The 25,592-nt window shown below is 45.8% G+C and overlaps 2 protein-coding genes across 5 annotated transcripts in view; one reads left to right on the top strand and one right to left on the bottom strand.

Annotated features, from left to right (window-relative positions):
* The window catches only part of LOC147016127 (VPS10 domain-containing receptor SorCS3-like), a 999,683-nt gene extending 993,359 nt beyond the window's left edge, over nucleotides 1-6,324 (top strand). For 2 of the 4 annotated variants that reach the window (XM_085848866.1, XM_085848865.1), the window contains one exon: nucleotides 3,397-6,324. In XM_085848866.1, the coding sequence (XP_085704992.1) occupies nucleotides 3,397-3,735 (339 nt within the window). In that variant the 3' untranslated portion in view covers nucleotides 3,736-6,324. The remainder of the gene's footprint in view (nucleotides 1-3,396) is intronic. The other 2 variants (XR_015050022.1, XM_085848867.1) reach the window with 2 other exon arrangements.
* Nucleotides 6,325-21,158: 14,834 nt separating this feature from the next.
* Nucleotides 21,159-25,592, bottom strand: part of LOC147016125 (lysyl oxidase homolog 3A-like) — a 261,877-nt gene continuing 257,443 nt past the window's right edge. The window contains exon 13 of the mRNA XM_085848863.1: nucleotides 21,159-25,592. This exon is cut by the window's right edge and continues 660 nt beyond it. The gene's annotated coding sequence lies outside the window, so the exon portion shown is untranslated.

Genomic DNA, 25,592 nt, shown 5'->3' with positions numbered 1-25,592 from the left:
TTGCTCCCGAAAAAAAAACAAGAAAAAATTACCTGCGTTATGTGCATCATTCAAAAACATACCAACTGCTTATAATTAAAAACACCTCTCTACACTGGAAAACGTGGGGATAGGAATACTGTACTGCAAATGGTGGAGACTTGTAATGCCCTCTCCAACCTCTAGCGGTGCTACACGATACACATTTACCGTTTTGCTTCCCCCTTACTCTCCTTCTCCCCCCAATATCACTGGCAAAGATTAAAAATAAAAAAACACCTCTATTCACTAATTGAGGTCATGCTGATCCTTTGAAGCAAGTCTGGATGTAATCGGCCCAGAACTGGAGGAGGAATAGCGCGACACACACACACACACACACACACACACACACACACACACACACACACACACACACACACACACACACACACACACACACACACACACACACACACACACACACACACTGGTCCATGAATTATAGGAAGAATAAGGGAGAATATACGAGCACACATATTTTTCTTTTATTAAGAACACCAACATGCAAATGTAAATTGTACACAATTGCGACTGGACCAGGCACAGTTGGAATTCTTACTGAATCGTGGTCAGCTGATTGTTCCACAAACCCATTCACCCATCCATATCAGAGTGTTGCAGTGAGCACATCGCTTGTCCATCAGACTACAGGTGTATTTGACCACTGTCGGTAATGTTGACGCTCCAACCGATGAAACTGTGCCCTGGCACACTAGCATTTTACTGACTGATTTGCTGGAAGCTTGGTAACAATGAACATTAAGTCCAAGTGTGGCACAGGCTTCTTGGTGCTGTGCTGCATCGTCATGCCCAATCTCCTGTCGACATCTGGAGGCAATTTTTTGCGAGCTTCTCAATGTTGAACGTTATCATAATCATGAATTACCCGCCGACTTGTTTGGATTATTTGTCAGCGGTGACATTGTTATCGATGTTGTGTGGCCTGTGCCTGATGTTGCTGGACATTCGGGGCTCGTCGAGGGCCTCCATGATTTGCGTACAACGTGATTATTTTTGGGCCTGTGTTGGAAGGACTGGTCCATTACTCAGTGCAGGTCATGAACCAAGAGTGAAGCCTTCACTGTGGCATACCTGCAATCGATGAAGACAACCATAAGTTACATCCACGACACTATATAAAACTCATGCTCTAAGTGGTGCTTCTTGTTACTCTCACCATTGACATCAGAAATGGGAAATAGCCCATGAAGACAGTCTTGCGCTTGACTTTTTAGAATTTTGAAATTTTTTTATCCAAGTAAATCGAATATTAGCTTTCCAACAGTACCGTTTATATTAATCTACTGCATAGCTTTCTAAGAAAGCGACTTGGTCAAAGTTATTCGAGTTTTTGCTTTCCATTGGCACCATTTTTATTGTTGTAGCGATATTGTAACGGCACCATCATTTTTATTGCATTGGGAACCATTTCAAAGAAAGCAATTTGGATCCAAGTCAACTGAGTACGGCATTAGCTTTCCACGGCGCTGTATAAGACATACACAAGGAACTTTGGTGCAGGAGGGAGGCCGTTCAACCCATGATGCCTGCACTGCACCAACCCCAGAATCCATCACCCATGAGCTACCTGCAAGTCCTGCCAATATCCCCATACCCCTCAATCTCCAATGCCACCAGGTACCTATGTAATTCCTTTTTAATCTATCCACTCACTCCACTGCCACTACCATTCCGCGGAGACCGTTCTATGCATTAACCACTCTCCAAATGAAAGACTCCTGTCTTAATACTGTCCTAACTCTTATCTTCTTTACCCGCAAGCTATGGTCGCTGGTCTTAAGACTGTCCACTCTGATTAAAAAAAAACTGCACTGCATCTATCTTGTCCACACCTTTCATTATCTTAAACATGTCCATCAGATCTCCTCGTAATCACCCCTCTAATATATAAAGTCTTGTCACCTTCAACCACTCCTCATATCTTTGTCGAGCTCGCCATAGAATAAATCTCTTAGCCCTACTCTGTACCTTCTCTATGGTAGCTATTTCATTCCTCAGATGTGATCAAATCTGAATGTAGTGTTGTACATGAGGCCTCACTAAGTTCCAATACAGCGTTAACAAGATGTCTTTCGATTTATACTTTATTCCCAATGAATACAACCTAAAACACTGTTAGCTTCACCTATAGTTACCTGGCACTGTACTGTCTGCTTACATATCTGTTATCAACCCTAGATCCTTCTCCAAAGTTGGCCTCCAAAGCCAGCTGCTGACTGGGCATCCTTCGTCATACAAAGTCGTTATTTTGCATACCTGAACTCCTATTCACCTGCAAGGTTTTCATACGCACCTTGATGGAGTACCGCTCTCCCCTCTGGGCTGGCTCCCCTGCCTCACATCTTGGTCAGATTCACAACATGGAAACCAAGGCCTTCAAGATTATTGGAATCTCTCGTGATGAAGCTGAGTCTATGGGTCTATCACTTCGCCATCGCAGACAGGTCAGTGGTCTCTGTCTTCTACCACTTCCTTTCCCATCTTGCACCATTTGCTCTTTCCATGCTTTATCTTGTCTTTCCATCCACAAAGGTCTTGTGAACTGATTGAAGCGATTGTTCAAAAATTTGGAATTATGGAGAATTCCAAGTCGGCCTCTACCTTCAGTTGTAAACTTAGAATTGTGATTGTTGTTGAGTCCTAAGATGCAGTAACTGTACCCACGAGAAAGAAACTGGTAGGATCAAGGAAGAAAATGTTGACCTCATGTAATAATCTAATAGGAATTGTTTGTCTGGTTTGGAAAACGTCATGAAAGTGAGGCTGAGTAGTACAAAATACAAGTAAGAAAACTTTGAGGTGTTGATTTCCTTGTTGTGGGCCAGGGTCGACCTGGAGTTTATCTTCTGATATGATCCTGAGTCTGAATTGCCGACGTTGTATCTTTGTCTTCTTACTTGTATTTTCGACTCAGCCTCACTCCCCACAATGAAATCTCCTTCACGTCTCCATTGTCACTTTCCTGACAAGGACAAATTGATTCGATTTTGGTGAAGATCCGAATCCAGTTCCGGATAAGATTTTTTTTTTTAATTTTGTAATTGATTCCTCACCATTGAGGGATCGGGCCAAAAACGAGAAATAGCATGGTATTTCAAAGAGTTGTTGACAAGCTATGACGAAACTTGGTGGACGAGTTAGTTTGGTGGCAAGAACAAGTTGATTAGATTTTTGTTCAGATCCAGATCCAGATCTGGCCTATCAGTGGGATACAAATGTAAACTGTTCAGCCGAGCAGAGGTATGCACTCCACCGAGTGCCGTTCTAGTTTCCTAATGTTTACAATGCATTTTTTTGTTTGTAATTGACAATTCATGGATTATCCATGAACCTTAACTCTTCATTTGCCCACAGGAAGCCACAGTGGTGTGGTGCTGGGATTGCAACCACGATTCTCAAAATGCTTGCAGAGCAGCTAACAGCCAGTCTCCTGCATCCCCTTTGCCCCTCATGCGCTCTATACGCTTTTGGCCCACCCAGGGTGAGCGGACACACCAAAGACACGACCGTGAAAGGGTTATTACCGTTGCTGTTCCTGAGCAGCAACACGAAGCACGGATCTCCATACATTCCTTTCGTGTCGAAGGAGAAGCAAGTGGCCAGGTGGAACAAGTGCAGGAACAACGTTTTTATGCTGCAGATTATCTCGATTATACGGCTGAGGGTGCTAATCACTGGGCCATCGACTTCTGAGGAGCAAATGAACATATTGAAGACGACACACTTTGGGGTTTGACTGTTGTGTTTTGGAAAGATGTCATCTCAACTTAACTTATCAAGGCACTCAGCTTTGTGTACAGGTGGAGTTTAAGTGTGCCATACATTTCAAACTGTATTGGTTGAAATGCTTTGCTCTGATTGAATGCAGATAAATGACATTGACCCAGATGGCACAATTAGATTGATGTCGATATCAAAAATTAACTTCAATATACAACGGGTGGAATTCATGATCTACTGCAGAAGCGCCCCGATGCTTGCAGAAAAGGGGTCGACAACATTTGAATGTGCAGCTTGGGGTCCAATGGTGCAGTTTTGGTCAAGTATGCCAGGCAGTTTGGCTCCAAATTTTGTGACATGATCATTATCCTAAGAATCCAACCACTGTTCTGCTGATTGGAAATGTTCAAACACATCTGAAATATTGATGCCATCATTGTTATCGATTGAATACATCCTCTGAAAATGGATGGAAACAGCACAATTATTCAGGTCAGCTCGTGTCTTAATTATTTTTTTCCCTTTGTGTACAAACAAACGGAATTGATTTTGTTTCCACACACCACCCTCTGCCTGTCTCAAACATTATGTTCAGTTTTCAACAAGACAGCCTTGAAAGACCTGCGAGGTCCGTAAATCTTGCTCCCAGCTTCCATGTGCCCCAGTCAAGTGCACCAGACTGAAATGTTTATGTGCAGAATAACATGGTGACTTCAATTCAATGTGAGCACAAATTAAACTTGGAGGGATGTGTTGGGAAAAATTTCAAAAATACATCGTGTTTACAGATGTCGACAAAAGCGCAATTTGCCTGGTACAAGAAGAACATGAAACTGCATTCCCCACCAGGGAAATGGATACGAACCGCAGTTATGAAAGTTTTATATTTTCTGAAGTTGCATCACTCGTAGCACTTTTACAAATTTCAAATTCCTCTCGTTTGGCTGCACACAGCAAACGTCGTCACACGCACTCCAGCAATTCCAGTCTCTTACCTTTCGTCAGACCCTATCAGTTCCAAAGTCCACGTAAAGCTCCCAGAAAAAGGATGTGACAAAGAAATCTCTTCGAACAAAATAATTTCTTCTCATCAATTAAATTCCGTTTCAAGAATCTTTTTGAAAGTTAATGCTGGAATTTTTTTTTTCAACTCCTAAGCCAGCGAACGATTCTTTTTTTAGTTATCACCGAGTCACCCCTATGGGTTCAAGGGCCGTCTGGTGCCTCATGCATGAAATTTGCGTAATATTCTGAATGTCTCGTCCGATGCAACTTGGAGGCGATGCCACTCACGTTTAGAGAAAATAGCAAGTGCCCCTGGTGCTTCGAGAACCTTGAGCCTTCTCCACTCCCCCTCTTTCCCCCTACCTCGAGATCATTCTCTGCTAAGACAGATGTAGCACTTGTTCGGTGCAATCCATTCACCAAAACCCCATGAGGCCGCAAAGCTCTCTGAAGGAAGGGCAAGGCTGAAGGACGTGGCAGCTTTGCTGCGTAATCAGGATCATTTGATCTTCACTCGTGACGCTGTCTTTGAGCAGGTTATTTGTTTTATTTTATTTTTGGTTTCCCCCATACTTGCAATAGCTCTTGCATGTCTTTGTTCATGTCAGAAACTTTTCTTTTTTTTTTTAAACCATTCCACAACAAAACATTCCCACAACTGAATTGCATCGGGCGATGTTCCAAACACATTCCGAGTAAAAAAGATTGCGCGATATAATTTGATTCACACGGCATTTCTTTCAAGTTATCGCTGTCCTTCAAACGACGACGAAATATTTGCATCACCGGGCGCTCCTACCCACCATGGGATACATTCTTAATGCTGGTGTGTTCTTACCCCAAGAGTCCAGTGTGCTGATATGCTGAGCTTGAGAGGTAGTTTTTGTTTAATCCTGGACTGTGACGTGAACAAAACGAGCAGCACACAGATGCAGCAATTATTATGGACCTGGCTGGAAAGTAGCCCGACTGTATATTGCAGCTTTGAAGATTTCATTTTAAACAGCAAGCACAGGGGATTGAATTCTTAATTTTTGGGATATTTCTCAATATAGGAATTATTTTGTTGTTGCATAGATTGCCAATACATAATACTGTTAAAATAGCAGGTACCGAGTGAGGCTACCATGTATGCTGTCGAAGAGCAGGTCTGCGCCACGCTACACGGAACGCGGTTTCTACATACGAGCTGCTGATTGAACCCGATTCCTGTGCACACACAAGGAAAGGACCTGTAAGGCAATGATTGTGCATGTGAAGCTGTGCTACTGAAGGGATGTATGTATTTTGTGTATATCTCAGCCAATGTCTTGCACTTGGTAAATGAAATGCTTGCTACTTGACTACATATTTTATTCCTCGTTCTTTTATCATCGCTTTTTTTGTTTTGTTTTTTGCCTCACATTTTTATAAACTTGCTGTGGCGTGGATTTTGAAAAAGCCTGTCGTATAGTTTAGAGAGATACCATGTATATTTTCATGCAGAGAGTGTTTTTCTTTTCAGTTACCGCGGAGCATTTTGTAGCCGTATATTCTAATAAATGGAACGTCAGTGCACTGAAGCTGTCTTAAAATAAGATCGGCTTAAAAATTCCAGGCTTAATGTTCTGAAAACCACATTTTTAAAAAATGAGCTACTGGAGATATTCATGAAAATCAGCAGCTTCTGGCAAGGCGTGTTCATTCAGTCTCACATTGGATGAGCCTCTTAAGGGGATATGTTGAGGATGAAGTACGTGGATGTATCATGCTTGACCATCATGTCGAGTAAGAAACGTCCTTGGGTGCCACTGCTTCGAGCTAATCTCTGCGGCTCAACTAATTATTCAGAGTCGCATCTTGACGATTGTCCACACACTTTCGACACCATTATTCCCCAATTGGGTTGGCATGTTAAACTATAGGTATGCAAACTCACCTCCATTTTGTCAAGCTTAGGAACAAATCTCAAACCAGCTACAAACTATCATCCTGGTGTTTCACAGGCAAGGCGATTCGTCAATGCGTGTGCCGTTCCTCCGGTAGACGTTAAACTGCGAGTCCAATCTGCCGCCATTAGTTGGTGGACGTTAAAGATCCCATCGTGTCCTTTGAGCAGAGTCGGTGAGCTATCACCAGCACCCTGAACAAATTACAAATTCTTGATCGAACTAGTGCTGGCAGAGGAAAGGCAAACCACACAGCATGACCCTTGCGAAGAAACTGCTTCGGCAGCACCGACGCTTTGTATCAGAGCATGGTACATCAGAATCAGAATACCATTGAAGAGCAGGAGGATCCCTTCGACAAAAGAGCAGTACAAGTGAAATAGTTAGAATACAGGACATTTGTTGACCTCCTGACTTCAAGTCAGCGAGTGAATGCAGCGAGTGAATCAATCATCTACATATTCAAATGGACAATTGTAATATGAATCTGTTGGTATCTCGATATTTAAAATTGGTTGATTCTGGACAAAGATATTCAAATTTATGTTACACCTGCCCATTTTTTGTGGCCATTGTACCTGCCCCATCGCATACATCATAGCCTGTAACTTCAAAGCTATACCACGATTTGAAATCACGTACTATCTGGAATTGTTCCAGAGGATTCCTTCTACAACAAGGACAAATGTATCCAAGAGCCGCGTCATAATGGTTTTGTCTTCACCAGAAGAAGAAGAACGCAGAGCTCTCTTCGAGTCTGCGACGCAGCTAACAACGCGGAGCTCTCTTAGAGCCAGCGTTAGCTACGTGACGCGGCTAAAAATACAAATTTTGTCTGAATCCAAATGCGATTAAGGCACTTTTTCATTTGTGCAAGTTTAGTAGGATTTTGTTTATTTGTACGTATATTAATAAGATGATTAGGCCAAATAAAACATGATGTTCCAGATACCATGCTGACCTGTGTCATAAGGAATGATCAAAGACCATATTAGGGGTTTACCCTAAACTACTTTTTTGGGTGTGGGGGTGGGGCAAGAGGATTATGTATAAGGATAACTTAACTGGGGTCATTTTTCTGAATCTCTTGTTCCAAATGTATGTTTGGACACTGTACAGCCACACAACTCAATACAGGGCATTTAATGACTTTAATATTTGACTTGAGTATAATTTCTAGGTTTTTGTTTCTTTGTTTTTCTTTCATTCGCTTTTTAGCGGAACACATGTTGCATCATGATCTGAAAAGTATAGTGGATGAATGAAGTGGGTCAAAGGATCCAAAAATTTCAGATAGATGTGGTCTCGGGTAATGCCTTGGATGTGTGTTGGTTGATTTATTATTTGAATGAAGCCAACTTGTCTTAGCCGCAGAGGAGTGATATTGCTCCGTGATTTGCCATATGCAATATTGAAGTCTCCACAGATAATGGTTTTCTGGTCTTGGTCAATACAAAGTTGTAGATCTGACAAAAGTCGTCTTAATTCAGCTGTGATGGTGATCTGTACACTGTAACAAGGTAAAAGTTTGGGAACTGCACCTTCAGAATTTGGTGACTTGTCTTATTCGCATCAAAACCCCCAACAATATTCAGATTATCTTTTATGTAAACTGCTACTCCACTTCCTCGTCCACCGCGACATGGTATTAGCTTGTAGTGAGGGAGAGAAAATTGCTTCATATTGTCAGCTGCACTCAAGAATGTTTCATTAATGCAGATGATGTTGCTATGCAGAAGGACAAAATCAACAGCCAGACGAGAAAAATGTTTTCAAAGTGATCTTGCATTGAGTGAACTTATTTTTAGTGTTGACTGTTCTGATGCAAACCATGATTGATGTTCTTGGTTATTGAGTGCATGATTATGAAGCTTTGTTGCTTCCTCAAGAGCTTTTTTGTTTGTTTTAATCATGTTTTGGTTGAAGGATGACATATTTAACTGATATAATGATTGGACTCTGCCAAGGGACTACATAGGCCTGGGCATTGCCAAAGATTGTCTCCAGATGAGCTGCAAGTACCTTAGGCTTGGTAATGGTCTGTCCTTGAAACGTATGGACTGTTACAGCCCAAGCCAGCTGAAGTGGGAACTGAATGACCTTTGCAGAAGCTGTATGTTGCTTAGTCCTTTTTCCAATAGTATGAGTGAAGGAAAAATCTCTGAATGGGGGTTTCTCTGTTTTGGTTGTTTTGTCTTAGCCTTGCTCTAAGGTTGGAACCTGTTTGTTCATCATCGAATTGAATATACATCTTGGTGATTGTGTTGCCGTTTCCTTCACAGCGAATCACTGTTCCTCTTGCTCCATTTGTTAAGCCATCTGAAGTGTTTACATTGTAAGTCAACATTACTCTTGCTCTTAACTTGAGCCTAAGATTGTCAAGAAATGGTGTGTTTTTTTACATATCCATGTTGTAGAACTGGTTTGTAGTTTTTCTTCTGTGGATGGATATTCTTTGCTTCTAAGATAACAAGGTCACCTGGCAATGCATCAAGTTTCCCTTCATTGAACATGTTTACATCGTAATTCCTTCCATATAAGTGAACAGCATCTTGTGGGAAATCAGGCTTTACTCTCTCCTTTAGAATTTTCAAGTCTTTTTGGGTTTGAGCTCCACACCTGATCCTATTCAGCATATCTGCATATGTATGATCTTCACCTTGATGGTTTTCTCTAAGTTCTATGCAGGAGAAAAGATTCCAGAGAGGGTAAATGGCATGTGATGCATGGAAATCCGGGCACTGGGGTTGTTCAAATATCCACTTTGCTTGAACTGGTGGTAGTTTGAGTCGGTCTCCAAATAGTAGGACAGAGACTCCTTCAAAGTTGTCATCATTTTCCTTGACCTCCTGAAGCCGGAGGTGTAGCTGGTAAAGTAAATCAGCCTTGATCATTGGTATTTAATCTATAATGAGGATTTTGAGTTCACATAATAAGGTTCTTTGTATGTCTCTGTTTATCAGAGAAGCTGATGAATGCATTGCTAAAATTCATATGGAATGCAGAATGCATGGTCAGACCGTTGATATTGTTTGCAGCCATTCCTGTTGGTGCAGTCCTGATAATGTATGGATGGTCTGGATGTCTGTCATCTCGTGTCCGAAGAATATGTTCTGACCAAAGGGTTATAGTATTGATGAGAGTGCTCTTTCCTGAGCCAGCTCCTCCATGAACTATGAGCAGTGGTGGTGCTGGTGCATGGGTCTTGTTGGCTCGGCTCCTTCTTAGCCCCTTAGAGTAGTTGATAACTGTATTGAAAACTTGTTGTTGATCTTTGTCAAATTCTCTTGCTGCCTCAAGCATTTTGTCCATATTGGAAATATCTATTCTCTGATAAATTGCAGTCTCCACATTGACTTGACCATCTTCAGGCATATTAACCAACTCACCAGGGTGCCTTGCTGCTTGTTCTTCATCCTCGACCATTCTTTCTAGCCCCTGTTATCCATGTTTTGTTCATATTCTGCATCAATATCATCACAAATATGGACTGGCCTTGTGTCTCCAACAGCTTCAACTGCTGCTCTGGCTTCTTCCACATTGTTTCTGTTTGGGAAGAGCTGTTATTTAACTTGAATGATGCAGTCTCCGTGGATGTTGTAAAGTTGAAGGCATGCTTCCTGATTGTCTTCGTGCAGTTCCTCCTCATGTCTCCAATGGTGGTACAACAGCAGCTCTGAGAATAAATATTCATGGGGATTGGTGTCTGAGCTAAATTTGTGGAAGCGCAGGACGGCTGGATGTCCTCTAAGCTTCATGTACCCAAGAGATGTATCAGCAAGTTTGATATATTTCGGCAGTGGAACTTGTAATTCATCCATGAGACAATAGTGTAAGTAGCACTTTGTTCTGCTGCAGCACCGTCAAATTTGTTAATCCTATGCTTCGTGCAGTTGTCATACATGATAGCAAATTGTGCTAAACATATGTTCTCTATAACTTTTGGCCTGGATGAGTACTTCTCATGGATTGATGCTTTTGCCACAAAAACTCCTTTTCTACCTTCAATCTTAACCCTGCTTTCTCCTGCAAGTTTCTCCTCATCCTCACTGTCATCTGATATTTTAACACAGTATTTTGATCTGTGATCTCTAGATCCAGTTGCCACAAAGATGCACTTTATGTTTGATTCTGTTAAGTGTAAACTTGGGATCATCCTGTAGTATGCTTCACTTTCTCCGATCTCTCTGTGTGTTAGGAAAACTTATGAAAGGTACCTGTTTTTCCTTCAGTGTTTTATTCTTGTACTCTTTTTCAGCAGCTTTGAGAAACCTCATTGTATCTGTGTCATCTTTGCTGCAATAATCTGTAATATATGTAATGATGGAAAAGAAGTCCAGGCATACTGCAATGTCCATATTTCCATCCCAGGATTTGATCCACTCTGAGTTGTAATTGTTGACATAGATTTCTTTGACTTTTCTCTTGAGGACAATGTTGGTTCCATTAGATGATACAGACAATGCCTTGTAATAGTCTTCTTCAGTAACATTTGCTATCTGAAGAATATCATTGATTTTCAGCGATTCAAGTGTTTCTTGATGCAAATCTTCGAGAACACATTTGACCTTCTTCAGGGTTTCTTTGCGGTGCTTGACATGTTGCTTGTACTCTTTTAGCTGGGTATTGCAATCCATATAGAGCCTTTCTTCATCAGTAACATAGTTCTCCAAATTTAGTGGTTGTGCTATTACTGTTCGATCGCTGGGAATTTTTGGATAGTAGAACCTGCACTGAGTGTTGTATTTTCTGCATGCATTTGTGTGATGATGAATCTGAACTTCTTTAACAATGTTTGCAATGTCTGGATCATCCAAGGATCATGAAGTGAATTCATCCACAAAGTCCACAAGCACTGATTTCTCAACCTCTGTCAGTTGTCCTTCTCTGTCCATACTTCTTAGCTTTGTTATAGTATCTGATAAGCCTGGAAACTCATTCTCAAGTTCAGGAAGGTCACACCAGAGCACACCATGTATGTGTCCTGCACCTCTTAGTTGAAATTCCATAGGATAGTTGTAAAATTGGACCTTCATTGGACTGTGCTTGCCCATTACAATATTGTTGAAAAACGCTTTCACTCGATGGTCAAATATCCAAGTGACAGCCAACACATGGTTTTGCACAAGGTTGTGTTGGTTCTCTTTTGCGATGTACTCTTTGAGTGGCTCTCCATTAATGAGGACATCTTCGATAGTGTTTGTTTGTGTTACAGATTTAAATGATACTTCTTTGCCCAGTTGTCTGAAGATTGACATGTAGATTTCTTTCCAACGCTTGTCTGTGCAACATAGGGTAAAGAAGAACTGGAATGCACCAAGTTGTTCCAATTTAGCAGTGAGCTCATATCTTTTTTGCTGCCAATATTTGGGTGTACCTGGAAGTTTGTCAAAGACAGAAAAACCATCATCGAGAGTAAGTAGGCTTCCATTAGAAATGCTGGCTTTCTGGTAACTGGCCCACACACTTTTCAGCACTTGTATGGACTGGATTCTAGAGAGGATGTCGGAGAGATGAAGCTGCGGTACATCTTTTGGGAATGTTAAGATCTCTGACCTTGATTTCGCAGATGATACAGTCATCTTTTTGCAGAGGCTCTGGATATCCTTTTGGGAGCCCTTGAGGTGCCGAATGAGGAGTCGGAGCTGCTGGGATTACGGGTTTCCTGGGTCAAAACTAAGATCCAAGCTTTCAATGACATCTTTGATGCTGCTATCTTGTCTGTACCTGTTTGAGGTGAGGATGTTGAGGTCACGGAGAGATTCACTTACCTTGGCAGTGATATTCACGTGTCTGCTGGCTGTGAGCCAGAGGTCAACAGACGTCTGGTTCGGGCCTGGGGAGTCATGGATTCACTGGATCCATGAGGTGTGTTGCTGTCTGTACTTGTGCAGGAGGACGAAAGTCCGAGGACTTCATGTCCTTGGTGCTTCCAGTCTTGCTCTATGGATGTGAGACTTGGATTCTGACCAGGGACCTGAGATGGAGACTTAATTCCTTTGGTACCAGGTCTCGTCGGATAATCCTTGGCTTTCGCTGGTCAGACTTTGTCTAACGAGCGGTTGCTGAGACTCGGTTGAGATTTCTTACCTGCATCGTCCATGAGCATCAGCTGTGGCTGTATGGACATGTGGCTCATTTTCCTGGCACTGATCCTGCTCACCAGACTCTCTCAGTGAGGGAACCTCATGAGTGTTGAAGGCCAATGGGACGACCACTTGCCTCGTGGTTACAGCAGGTTGATCAGCATCTCAAGGAGATGGCGATGTGCTAGGCATCTGCCTGGGGGATGGCCAGATGGAGGCCCCTGGAGTACCGGCAGAAAGTGGACGCAGCGACGTGCTGCTCTGGCGCATGCTCCCATACCTAACCTGACTCCTGAATCCATGGTGTTCACCACTTCGATGATCACTTCCCTTTCGATGGCTCACATGCCTGATGATCTTCTCCATCAGTTTGCCTAACACGGAGTTCAAACTTACTGGACAATAGTTTTCCGGATTGCACTTCTTCCGTACCTTGAAGATGGGCACTACATTAGCTTGCTTCCAGGACTCTGGTACCTCTCCCTCTTTCAAAAGCTTACCAAAGATGATTCCAAGAGGTTTATATATTTCCTGATATGTCTCTCTCAATATTTGTGAATGCAATCTATCAAGGCCAGGGGACTTATTGATGTCTAATTTCAAAAATTGTTTGACTATTTTCTCCTCCGTAAACTCCACTTCATTTTGTACATACATATAGTCCCTATTTTCCAATACCGGTGTGGACAACAAGTCCTCAAGTGGAAACATGCTCGCAAAATTATGAAGTGTCTGTGCTTATTGTAAATCATTCTCTGTGAAGACACTATCCTGCTGCCATAAATGAGGAATTCCACTGTTTTTGTCTGGTTTCTTACATAACTCCAGAAACTCTTCGAGTTTATTTTCACCACGCAAGGAAATTTATTCTTAGTTTGCTTTGACCTGCCTGATGATGAAAGATGCCTCATTTCTTGCAATAATAAACTGCTTCCAATTTACCAAAGTCCTGTTTTTCTGGTATCTATTCCATTTTCTGTGCTTGTATTTATTGTATTACAGCCACAGACGTCCACTGGGGTTTACTCTTTGTACTCTTCGTTGCCTCTGGAGTGCTAACCTAACAACAATAGATTTCAATTTTGATATCATGCCTTCTCCATGTTTTTCTGTTTTGCTATAACAAGTAACAAACACACCACAAGCAACAGTTTTCCTCTTGGAGGCTATGGTTAAAAATCACTTGGGGTAATAAAACCAAAACAAAGCAATACATTACAATTGCATATTGTGCAGTGTTCACCACAGAGGAATATATTCACCACAGAGGAATATTGTGTTCACCACCACAATAATAGATCCGCACTGCATGTCAGTTACCACCCTGATCCGTTAAGGTGCAGATGCAGGCAGTGGCACCAGTGCAGCAAATGAGAGCGAGAGATGAACCTTCAGAATTTAGGCTTTATTCCATTTGATTGGAGCCGCTTCTACGGGCACACCGGGGAATACAGGTTCAGCTAGGAGTACATAAGCAGTAACGTATACATGTGCAGTTAATCATTGCAGACAATCCGCGTAAGCACGGAGTTCGATATAATCTCCATTCTCACCAGTCAATGAGCACCTTCAGTTAACGAGCATCAAGTGAACAGCCGATGTAAATGGCAATGCCCCGGGGACAATCACTCGTGCCGCAGAGACCTCCCCTTATACGCGAGACGCACAACATGTGATCCCGCGTCATGTCCCTCAATTCACGTCAATTCACCACATTCTCCCCACCTTTAAAATGTAACTAGGGGCCCATCTTACACACCATGATTGCTTTAGCACTATAGGAGTATACATTTCAAGCAACGCGGACTAATAGGTCTACAGAAGCATACATGCCAAGCAGTGATTATTTTGAGTTGTAGGAGCATGGAAATGAGCATCGATATATGATATAATGGGCATATAGGAGCATGAGCAGCGAGAATGCCGATAATCCCCTTTACAGATTGAGTCGTCGAGGGGGCCTTATTCGTCGACCTCTCCGGGAGTAAACGGCAGTTTCACTTGAGGGAGACTCCCGATCCTCTTGGTGAGCCTCGACTTGTGCCGGGGATGACTCCTCGATCGCTCTCGGGTGGAACGCGGCAGCCCCGTCGCCCGGCGGAGTTCCTGGGGGGGAAATGTCAGAAGGAGGAGTGCCAGAAGGTGGTGTACCTGCAGGAGTACCTGAGGGAGCCAGATGGCGAACCGACACAGTGGTCTCCCTGACATCCGGGAGCCTGACATGAGCATACTCTGGATTAGTGTCAATGAGTTCGACCCCCTCCACCAGCGGTTCATACTTGCTTTGTCGTAACGGGCGTTTCATGAACACTGTACCGGGATGGGTCAGCCAGTTGGGCACCGTTTGACCGTCAACATAACGTCGTTGGTGAGTAAACATTCGTTCGTGAGGAGTGGCATTTGTGGACGTGCAGAGCAAAGAGCGTATGGAATTCAGAGCGTCGAGAAGGGTAACCTCCCACCGCTCGGGGCCCAGTCCTCTCGATTTCAGCGCCAGAGTTACGGCTTTCCAAATAACTCCATTATACCGTTCCACCTGCCCGTTTCCCTGTGGGTTGTAACCCGTCGTTCGACTAGTTGCTATGCCGTGCTCTAATAGGAATTGTTTTAGCCCGGCCGACATGAAACACGGCCCTCTGTCTGAATGTATGTACGAAGGTCTCCCAAACATAGCGAAGAGGTCAGAGAGACATTTCACGACAGTGCCCGAGGTCATATCCGAGCACGGAAACGCGAAAGGGAACCTTGAATATTCATCAACAACGGTGAATATGTATCTGTTGTCTGTTTCGGTCGGCAGGGGCCCTTTGAAGTCGATGTTTAGTCTCTCGAAGGGGGAAGTGGCCTTGATCAGTCTGCCAGATGCCGCGCCATAGAATCTGGGTTTTAGTTCAGCACAAACAGGGCATGAAGCATTCATTTGTTTAATATCTTCAACAGAATAGGGAAGATTTTGTCTGCGTACGAAATGTGCCATCCTGGTTACCCCTGGGTGGCACAGAGACACATGGAGGTCTTGCAAAGCCTGACTGATTGTTGCCGAACTGTAGACCCGGGAGAAGGTATCTGCAGCAGGGTTTTCTTTCCCGGGCCGGTAAACAATGTCGTAACTGTAGCAAGCTAGGTCTATCCGCCATCTCATAATTTTTTCATTCTTAATTTTCCCGTTATTTTTCCCATCAAACATGAATGCCACGGATCGTTGGTCCGTAACGAGCGTGAAGTGGTTTCCCAGTAAATAATGTCTCCATTTCCGCAGCGCTTCAACGATGGCGTACGCTTCCTTCTCTATCGCTGAGTGTCTCTGTTCGCTTCTAGAGAGAGTTCTCGAGAAGAACGCGACCGGCCGCCCAGACTGATTAAGCGTAGCAGCTATGGCGTGATTTGAAGCGTCGGTTTCCACCACGAAGGGCACCAAGCTGTCGATCGATAAAACCACGGACTTACTGATATCATCCTTGAGGTTGTGGAAAGCTCTTACAACAGCGGCATCTGGTGGAAAGTTTTTGCAATGCACTAGGGGATGTATTTTCTCGGAGTATTGCGAAATCCATCTCGCATAGTAAGCGAACATCCCGATCACCCGGCGCATTGTCTGCAAGTCCTGAGGTGGTGGAAGCTCACGGAGCGGGCGCAATCGCTCAGGATCAGGCTTAATTGTGCCGTCGGCTATTGTGTAGCCGAGAAGGTCAATTGACCTTGCCGAGAATACGCATTTCTCATAGTTGAGAGTCAGATTATATTTTCTAGCAATGCTCAAGAATCTGTCCAGATTCCTATCATGTTCCCTCTGATCCCTACCGCACACTGTGACATTATCCACGTAAACAAAAGTGTCTTTGAGGTTTTCATCTGAGATGATGTCGTCCATAACCCGTTGGAAGCAAGCTACCCCATTCGTGACACCGAAAGGTATTCTCCTGAATTGGTAGAGGCGCCTCCCTGCCTGGAATGCAGTGTAAGGTTTGTCTTCCTCTCGGATGGGAATTTGATGATAGGCGCTTCGCAAGTCGATGGTACTGAATACCTTATAATTGGCCACGCGTTCGACCATCTCATCTATGCGCGGCAGGGGTAGGCGTCGAGTTGGGTGAAGCGATTGACCGTTTGGGAATAATCGACAACCATTCGTTTCTTATGGTTCTGACTGCTGGTTACTAACACCTGTGCGCGCCATGGCGAATCGCTCGGTTCTATAATTCCCTCCTCCAGTAATCGCTTGGTTTCCGAAGTGATGAAATTCATGTCAGCAGTGGTATATCGCCGCGATTTGATCGCTATCGGTTTGCAGACCGGCGACAAGTTAGCGAACAGCTGGGGGACGTCACCTCCGCGGTGGTCAACGCATTTAAAATTAGACGAGGCTTGCTTCCTCCAAAGGGTATTTCGACGCTCGTGTGCTGCTTGAGGACATTATGACCCAGAATTACGTCTGCGCACAAATCACGAAGCACCAGTACCTTTACATCCCGATGCGTGTACCCTTTTACGTCCAATTCAACATTGCAGTACCCTCGTACGCGGGATTGTAGTGAGGTGGCGGCCATGCATACCGTATTGTCAGTCGGGTGGATTACCCATTTCCTGCCCTTCACTAGCGAGCTGTTGACGAAACTTTCAGAGCTACCGGTATCAATCAGTGCCTCAGCCATATGCCCGTTAATTCGTACGTTGATGATAGCCTTGGATAGATTCCCCGGGAGGCTGCAGTCAATTTATTTTGCGAGTAGAGAGCCGCAGAAGTGGGTTTATTTCTCCTTAGAGTAGATTTACATACCCTGGCATAATGCCCTTTCTTGTCGCAATTCATGCATGTGGCATCTCTGGCGGGACATTTTTGACGAGGATGCCTTTTGTACCCACAAAAGAAGCATTTACCAACCGGAGCAGTTGCTGAGGAGTTTGACGAGGTCTGGGTATCCGGCTCCTCGGGTGTTTCTCCATCCCCTATGTCTGGCTGTGTCTGTGCCAGTGGGGTTCCTTGGGTTCCCATCGTAGCAGCGTTCATGAGCAGCATCGGTGTCCCAAATGACTCAGATTGCTGCTGAGCCGTATCCATCGCTCGAGCCTGCTCGACTACCTTGTCAAGAGTGGGTTGCGCTTTCTCTAGTAAGCGTTGCCGTATGTGGGCTGATCTGAGTCCTTGGATGAATGCCTCCCGTGTGGCTTCCTTTCGGTGTTCCTCGGCGCTTACCGCCCGGAAGCTGCCGTCTTTTCCCAGCTGATTCAGAGCTTGCAGGAACTGATCGATTGTCTCCCCGGCTGCTTGCTTGCGTGTGTTGAGAAGATGTCGTATGTATACCTCGTTCTTGGGCTTCACGTAGAGCGCTTGCAGCACCTCGATCGCTGCTTCGTAAGTGTCGCACTCCGAGAAGAGCCTGTACACGCTGGGCGAGACATGATTCACGAGGGCGGCAAATTTGTCAGCTCCCTCCTCAATGATGGTCAGATAGTGTGAGAAGGAGCAGAACCAATGCGACCATTTCATTTCTGCGTCAGTCGCGTTTGGGTCTGCGTCGAACCTCTCTGGTTTGTAGATCTTGTCCATCTTTGGTTGAGAGAGCCGAGAAAATCAAATGGAATAAATTGAAATGAGAGCGAGAGATGAACCTTCAGAATTTAGGCTTTATTCCATTTGATTGGAGCCGCTTCTACGGGCACACCGGGGAATACAGGTTCAGCTAGGAGTACATAAGCAGTAACGTATACATGTGCAGTTAATCATTGCAGACAATCCGCGTAAGCACGGAGTTCGATATAATCTCCATTCTCACCAGTCAATGAGCACCTTCAGTTAACGAGCATCAAGTGAACAGCCGATGTAAATGGCAATGCCCCGGGGACAATCACTCGTGCCGCAGAGACCTCCCCTTATACGCGAGACGCACAACATGTGATCCCGCGTCATGTCCCTCAATTCACGTCAATTCACCACAAGTGGCACCGGCCGTGGAGGACACGCGACACTACCGGCCATGAGGACACATGGAACCATCGGCCGTGGAGGACACGCGGAACCACCGGCCATGGAGGACACGCAACACTACCGGCCATGGAGGACACACAACACCATCGGCCGTAAAGGACACGCAACACTACCGGCCGTGGAGGACACGCGGAACCACCGGCCATGGAGGACACGCGACACTACCGGCCATGGAGCACACACGACACCATCGGCCGTGGAGGACACGCGGAACCACCGGCCGTGGAGGACACGCGGAACCACCGGCCGTGGAGGACACGCGGAACCACCGGCCGTGGAGGACACGCGGAACCACCGGCCGTTGAGGACACGCGGAACCACCGGCCGTGGAGGACACGCGGAACCACCGGCCGTGGAGGACACGCGGAACCACCGGCCGTGGAGGACACGCGACACTACCGGCCATGGAGGACACACAACACCATCGGCCGTGGAGGACACGCGGAACCACCGGCCATGGAGGACACGCGGAACCACCGGCCGTGGAGGACACGCGGAACCACCGGCCGTGGAGGACACGCGGCACCATCGGCCGTGGAGGACACGCGACGCCATCGGCCGTGGAGGACACGCGACACTACCGGCCATGGAGGACACACAACACCATCGGCCGTGGAGGACACGCGGAACCACCGGCCATGGAGGACACGCGACACTACCGGCCGTGGAGGACACGCGGAACCACCGGCCGTGGAGGACACGCGGAACCACCGGCCATGGAGGACACGCGACACTACCGGCCATGGAGCACACACGACACCATCGGCCGTGGAGGACACGCGGAACCACCGGCCGTGGAGGACACGCGGAACCACCGGCCGTGGAGGACACGCGGAACCACCGGCCGTGGAGGACACGCGGAACCACCGGCCGTGGAGGACACGCGGAACCACCGGCCGTGGAGGACACGCGGAACCACCGGCCGTGGAGGACACGCGGAACCACCGGCCGTGGAGGACACGCGGAACCACCGGCCGTGGAGGACACGCGGAACCACCGGCCGTGGAGGACACGCGGAACCACCGGCCGTGGAGGACACGCGGAACCACCGGCCGTGGAGGACACGCGGAACCACCGGCCGTGGAGGACACGCGGAACCACCGGCCGTGGAGGACACGCGGAACCACCGGCCGTGGAGGACACGCGACACTACCGGCCATGGAGGACACACAACACCATCGGCCGTGGAGGACACGCGGAACCACCGGCCATGGAGGACACGCGACACTACCGGCCGTGGAGGACACGCGGAACCACCGGCCGTGGAGGACACGCAGAACCACCGGCCGTGGAGGACACGCGACACCATCGGCCGTGGAGGACACGCGACGCCATCGGCCGTGGAGGACACGCGACACTACCGGCCATGGAGGACACACAACACCATCGGCCGTGGAGGACACGCGGAACCACCGGCCATGGAGGACACGCGACACTACCGGCCGTGGAGGACACGCGGAACCACCGGCCGTGGAGGACACGCAACACTACTGGCCATGGAGGACACGCGAAACCACCGGCCATGAGGACACGCGACACTCCCGGCCATGGAGGACACACGACGCCATCGGCCGTGGAGGACACGTGGAACCACCGGCCGTGGAGAACACGTGGAACCACCGGCCATGGAGGACACGCAGCACCACTGCAGAGGGAGAACACCTGGCCATGCTGGGGATGCGAACCGTGGATAACCAAGACCAGGCCCCATGGTAAATAAAATGGTCTAAAGAAAATTATTTATGTTTGACCGAAACTGCAGACAGCAAACCCGTACATAACCGGAGTTAACTGAATATGTATGTACATATAAATATATATTGTTGTGAAATGTGGTAGTTTTATCTGTAAAGGTATTCCTTCCAATTTTGATCCTCTCCTCCTGAGCTCACCCGCTCCCTCCTTCTACACCTGCCACTGTTATCTTGTCTATATTGACCTTCAGTGGTATAGATTTGGCACAGGCATCAGTGGGATATCCAGAGGGGGAGTTGCAACACCCCCTTCAGCTGCTGAGTACCCCTCATTCAACCCCGCCTTCCATCAACCATCCCTGAGGGATAACAAAACATCCCTGAGGGATGGTTGATGGAAGGAGGGGTTGAGTGAGGGGTACTCAGCAGCTGAAGGGGGTGTTGCAACCCCCCCTCCCCCTCTAGATCCGCCACTGGGCATGATGGGGTGTGACCTTCTCCTGTGTCTGGATTTCCTTGTGTACCACTGAGTTAATCACCTTTCCTGATCGACCAATATCCATTCAGCACTGGTCGTCTTGACAATGCAAAGACAGCATCCTGAGTATATGACATACTGAGATGTCAACAAAACAGGAATGGAGCTCACGTTTATGACTTCAAACCTTCCCCCATTCCCCATATTTTGACAACGGGGTTGAGAACAAATGAGTTTTTATTTTTGGATAAATACTGCACATCATGGAAAGCAGCTTTTTCATGAAGGCTTGAGTCAGAAATGTCACCTTCAAAACTTGTCATAATCCAAAAACAACATACCTGGGCAACATGCCTTAAGGGAACGAAGAATAGCACCAACTTCCAACAACAGTAATATCGGAATCAGTTATATATGAATGCAGATGATAATATTGTTCAAGATGCATATATAATCATAATACTGTCCTACGCATATGTCAGTTGCATAAAACTGTATAACCAACCATGTCTTTAAGACATTCCCAATGTGGAGGGGCATTTCCGTTTTGTCAGGACATTGGTCACCCGATGTGTTTCAGTTGTTTAAAGGGAGTAAATCTGTAGACAGACAAGAAAACCTGGTTGTGCAACATCCCCAACCTATGGTGAGCGAGGAAGCGAAAATGGATTCAAAGATCCTTGGATTCTCTTCGGATCCTAGGATTCATTATCCACAAAATCTTTGCCAAGCAATCAACAAAATGGAGAAAAATTTACCTTAAAAAAAAAAAAAATTCGAACAACTGCCGTTCCATACGTATGGCATGACGATGTTTTGTACGCAGAGTGATATAACATGCTTACAAAGATAAAGGTTTACAAGTTCCAAGGGTTCACATTGAGTATTAGCACCACCAAGAGCACCATGAACGCTGAACAGCAAACTGGTAAATCAAAAACACCATTAGTAAATCAGCCGGTAAGGAGGAGATTCGAAAAAAATATATATATTTGTTGAGGAAGGAAAGCAAAATGAAATGACTTCATCGAATTCATTAACAAGCAAATTAAAAAAAAGATTTTAGTTGAAAGCCTTTAGTTTACATGACATTGGGAAGTAATATAAGGAAGGGAAATGGTTTTGAAATAAAGGCTATTAATGAACCTCTTGTTTGAGGGAACGTCCAGGGCTTCAGGGACTGATAGATATATCGTGTGCATTTCCCATTTAGGGAAACAGAATGAGAGACAATTGCTTTTGAAGACCACATTCCACCCCAGGTCCAGGGAGATGTGAAGAGCACAACGAAACGTTGAGTTATAGGAATAGCCGAGAGTTTTCTCGATTCCCATATAACGAGTTTGAATTACATCGTGTCCCTAAACAGGCGATGAGGATATTGAAAGTAGTTTGACCTGGTTTAAGGAAATAAATTGCTTGGTGGTAAGAAAACCAAAAAATGTCAACTTTGTTCTGTGTTTGCTCAGTGAAGTCAAAAGCAAGTAGAACAGCTCGAAAGTTTAGCCGAGTATCAGACTGCTTTCGTAGCATCTTCATGTATACATGGTACACAAACCTCTGGGATTTTACACGTCAAAAAAAAAACCCACTTTGCTTATCTAATCAAAGTCTGGAACAAATGAAATTGCTCGAGTCTGAAAAAGGATAATATGAAACAGGCTTTGGAGCTTTGGAGCTTGATAAAATGCAACATGACATTTCTGAATTTGTCCCTTGCCCTTATTTTGTTCTTGACATATAACTAGCAATGCAGGGTGTGAAACATTAAATAAGTGCACTTGAGCTTCAACATAATTGGAAGAGCTCAGATGTTTTTGTATACAAGCTGTTAGGGTTAGCTCCATGGCCGCTCATGGCGGAGCGAGAACATAACATTTTAGGACACAACAGAACAAAAGGAACAGAAGAAAGAGAGGAGGGCACCAACAGGAGGACTGAGGGACAAAATAGAGATTTGGACAAGTAAGGGATGTGGGGACGAATGAGAGGTATAGGAATTGGCACAGGGTGGACAAAATGGATACAGGAGCACTCAAAAAGGAGGAAAAACTTGAAATTTTGAAAGAGGTGGGCATGGGGTTGAGGTGTGGGGGTTAGCAAAGGTAGAAAAAATCATGGTTTTGGATGGGGGGTGATCTGAGATTGTGGTGATCAGCTGTCTTGAATATCTGGAAGGAAGGATGAGATTGAAGAGAATGTGGAAGCTGGCTCCACAGGTGGGGAAAAAAAGAGCAATGAATGAGTGTAGGTGAGCAGTGATCCTGGATTTAGGTTGTTTCACTTGAAGGGGGTTGATGGTGGACCATGTGTGCCTTGCAGAGAGCTTAGGGGGGGGTGGAGGGGGGAGACAAGCCACGGAAAGAACAGAGGGTGCAAGATCAGAAAGGAGGAAGTAGAAGACAGAGACCACCGACCTGTCTGCGATGGCAAAGTGATAGGCCCATAGACTCAGCTTCATCAAAGGAGATTCCAATAAACTTAAAAGCCTTGGTTTCCACGGTGTTGAGCTGAGCAAGATGAGAGGCAGGGGCACCAGCCCAGAAGGGAAAGCAGTGCCACATCAAGCTGCGGATGAAGGCCTTGTTGGTGGAGAAGAGTTAAGGTGTCAAGGATGGACTTTGCACGATGGAGGATGCCCAGTTGACAACTGGCTTTGGAGGCCAGCTTGTAAATGTGGTTTGCCCAAGAAAGACCATAACTGATAGTGAGGCCCAAACGTTTGAGTGACTGAATGAGGTTTGTTTAGTAAGTGGATGGAAGGGTTCACCAGACAGTCGTTTTGGATATACAGAGTAGGCGTGTGAGAAGGCTACTTTTCTCGTCCATGCCAGTCTGCTTGAGTGAACCACCAGACTTGCCGGTGCTGAGATAGCTCTCTGAGAATAATAAGAGAGGTGTTGACTGTCACTAGCATATGATCAGATGAACCAATTGGATCAGAAAAAGAGCAGGAGACATTTGTGGGGAAGTTTGTCATCACCAAGCCCAGAAGGGAGTATTTGCCATTTGGAGAAATCCTTGTTGGAAACTTCACAGATTGTCAGTCCCATGGAGTCACAGAAGTGATTTGCTGAAGTGCCTTTGACTGGTGAGAGAGATATCAACACCCAGCCAAGTTGCATGGTGACAATCTAAATCACCACATATGAGGAGGTGAGTATTGGGATGAGCAGTTAAAAGTTGGACCCCATTATCTGGGAGAGAGATGTAGATGGAGTTGTCACAGTTTGGAGGATGGTACAACACACAAACAAGAGATAGTCACAGCCAAAGGTACTCCTGGGAGTTGGGAAGTGTAAGATCAGTACACGGAATGTGAGAAATGGAGTTTTTAGCCGTGTGGCGTTGCGAACACTGGCTCTAAGAGAGCTCTGCGTTGTTCTTCTTATTCTTCTTCTGGTGAAGACAACACCTTTATGACACGGCTCTTGGACACATTTGTCCTTGTTTAATTGTAAAATGCAACACCGCCCCCCAGGACGGGCTTCAGGCCGAACAAATTGGAGGAGAGAATAACTAAGAAGAGACAATAAGGAGTGAGGAATATCCTGTGGATGGTAGGATTCTCTCAAACAGGTGATATCTCTATTATAATACCAAGCTTGCACACTAAAAACTCGGCTCGCCGTCACACGATCCCTATGAAATTGCTGTGGCACTTAGCGGACATGCCGACAATTTGGGAAGTCTTGGCGTTCCATAGTACCACTTGCATTTTGCACAATGCGTATTTTTGTCATTCCCCGTGTACGGTCTGTCGTCTGCTACCAGCTATGTTGTACTGCTATCCCGTGCATGTGCACGGGTATCGCTAATCCCATTTATTAGCAGCAACCTGGACCGAGAGACGTCAGGTTGGAGCAGAGGCCTTGGATGTTTGAGGTCCACACAGTTAGGGAAAGGGGAGGAGACATTGTTGGCAGAGTACAGGTATGTGGAGAGGATCTACCAGAGGGGGTGGGGTGGGGAGAGGATCTGTTAGTGTGTGGGATGGGGGGAAGTTGGTAAGGTGGGGAGGGGGAGGGGGGGTGAAGCTGGTAGAGTGTGAGATGGGGAGGGAGAAGCTTGGAGTGTGTGTGTGTGTGTGTGTGTGTGTGTGTGGGGGGGGAGGCTTGAGGGTGAATCTGGGAGGTGTCAGGAAGAGGGTGAAGCTGGGAGGAGAGACAAGGGGGAAGTTGAGAGGGTGTGAGACTCAGGGAAAAATGAGAGGAGGAGCTGAGAGAGGGTAAGGAGGGTGGGAGAAGCAGTGTGAGAGGAAGTTTTGATGGAGTGGAGTTGAGGTGAAGCTTTTTTGGGGTGGGGTGAGGGCAGATGTAGAAAGAGGAGACATAAAGGGGGGGGGGCAGATGGAAGAGGTGGGGTTAGAAGGAAGTAGATGTGGGAGAGGATACCAACATGGAGATATTTCACACCGTTAAAGGACGTGAAGGGGAATTGATTGTCTTGAGCAGACAACTTCTACAAACCGCACTTCTCAAGATTCCCTATCTGGACATACGGAGACAGACATCAATAGGAGGGGTGGAAAGAGTTTTTGTTGAAGGCACGGAGGAAAGTGGTGCTGTAAATACAGGAGGAGGGTTGATGGGCAAATTATTTGGAAGTGAGAAATGTATGGAAAAATTATCCTTGTGAAGAATAAGCAGAGGA

Source organism: Eptatretus burgeri, chromosome 12, assembly GCF_056783735.1.
Source record: "Eptatretus burgeri isolate ZD-2024b chromosome 12, Ebu_testis_v1, whole genome shotgun sequence".
Lineage (NCBI taxonomy): Eukaryota > Metazoa > Chordata > Myxini > Myxiniformes > Myxinidae > Eptatretus > Eptatretus burgeri.
The sequence above is the reverse complement of the archived record's forward strand: the minus strand, read 5'-3'. Positions and strand labels throughout refer to the sequence as shown.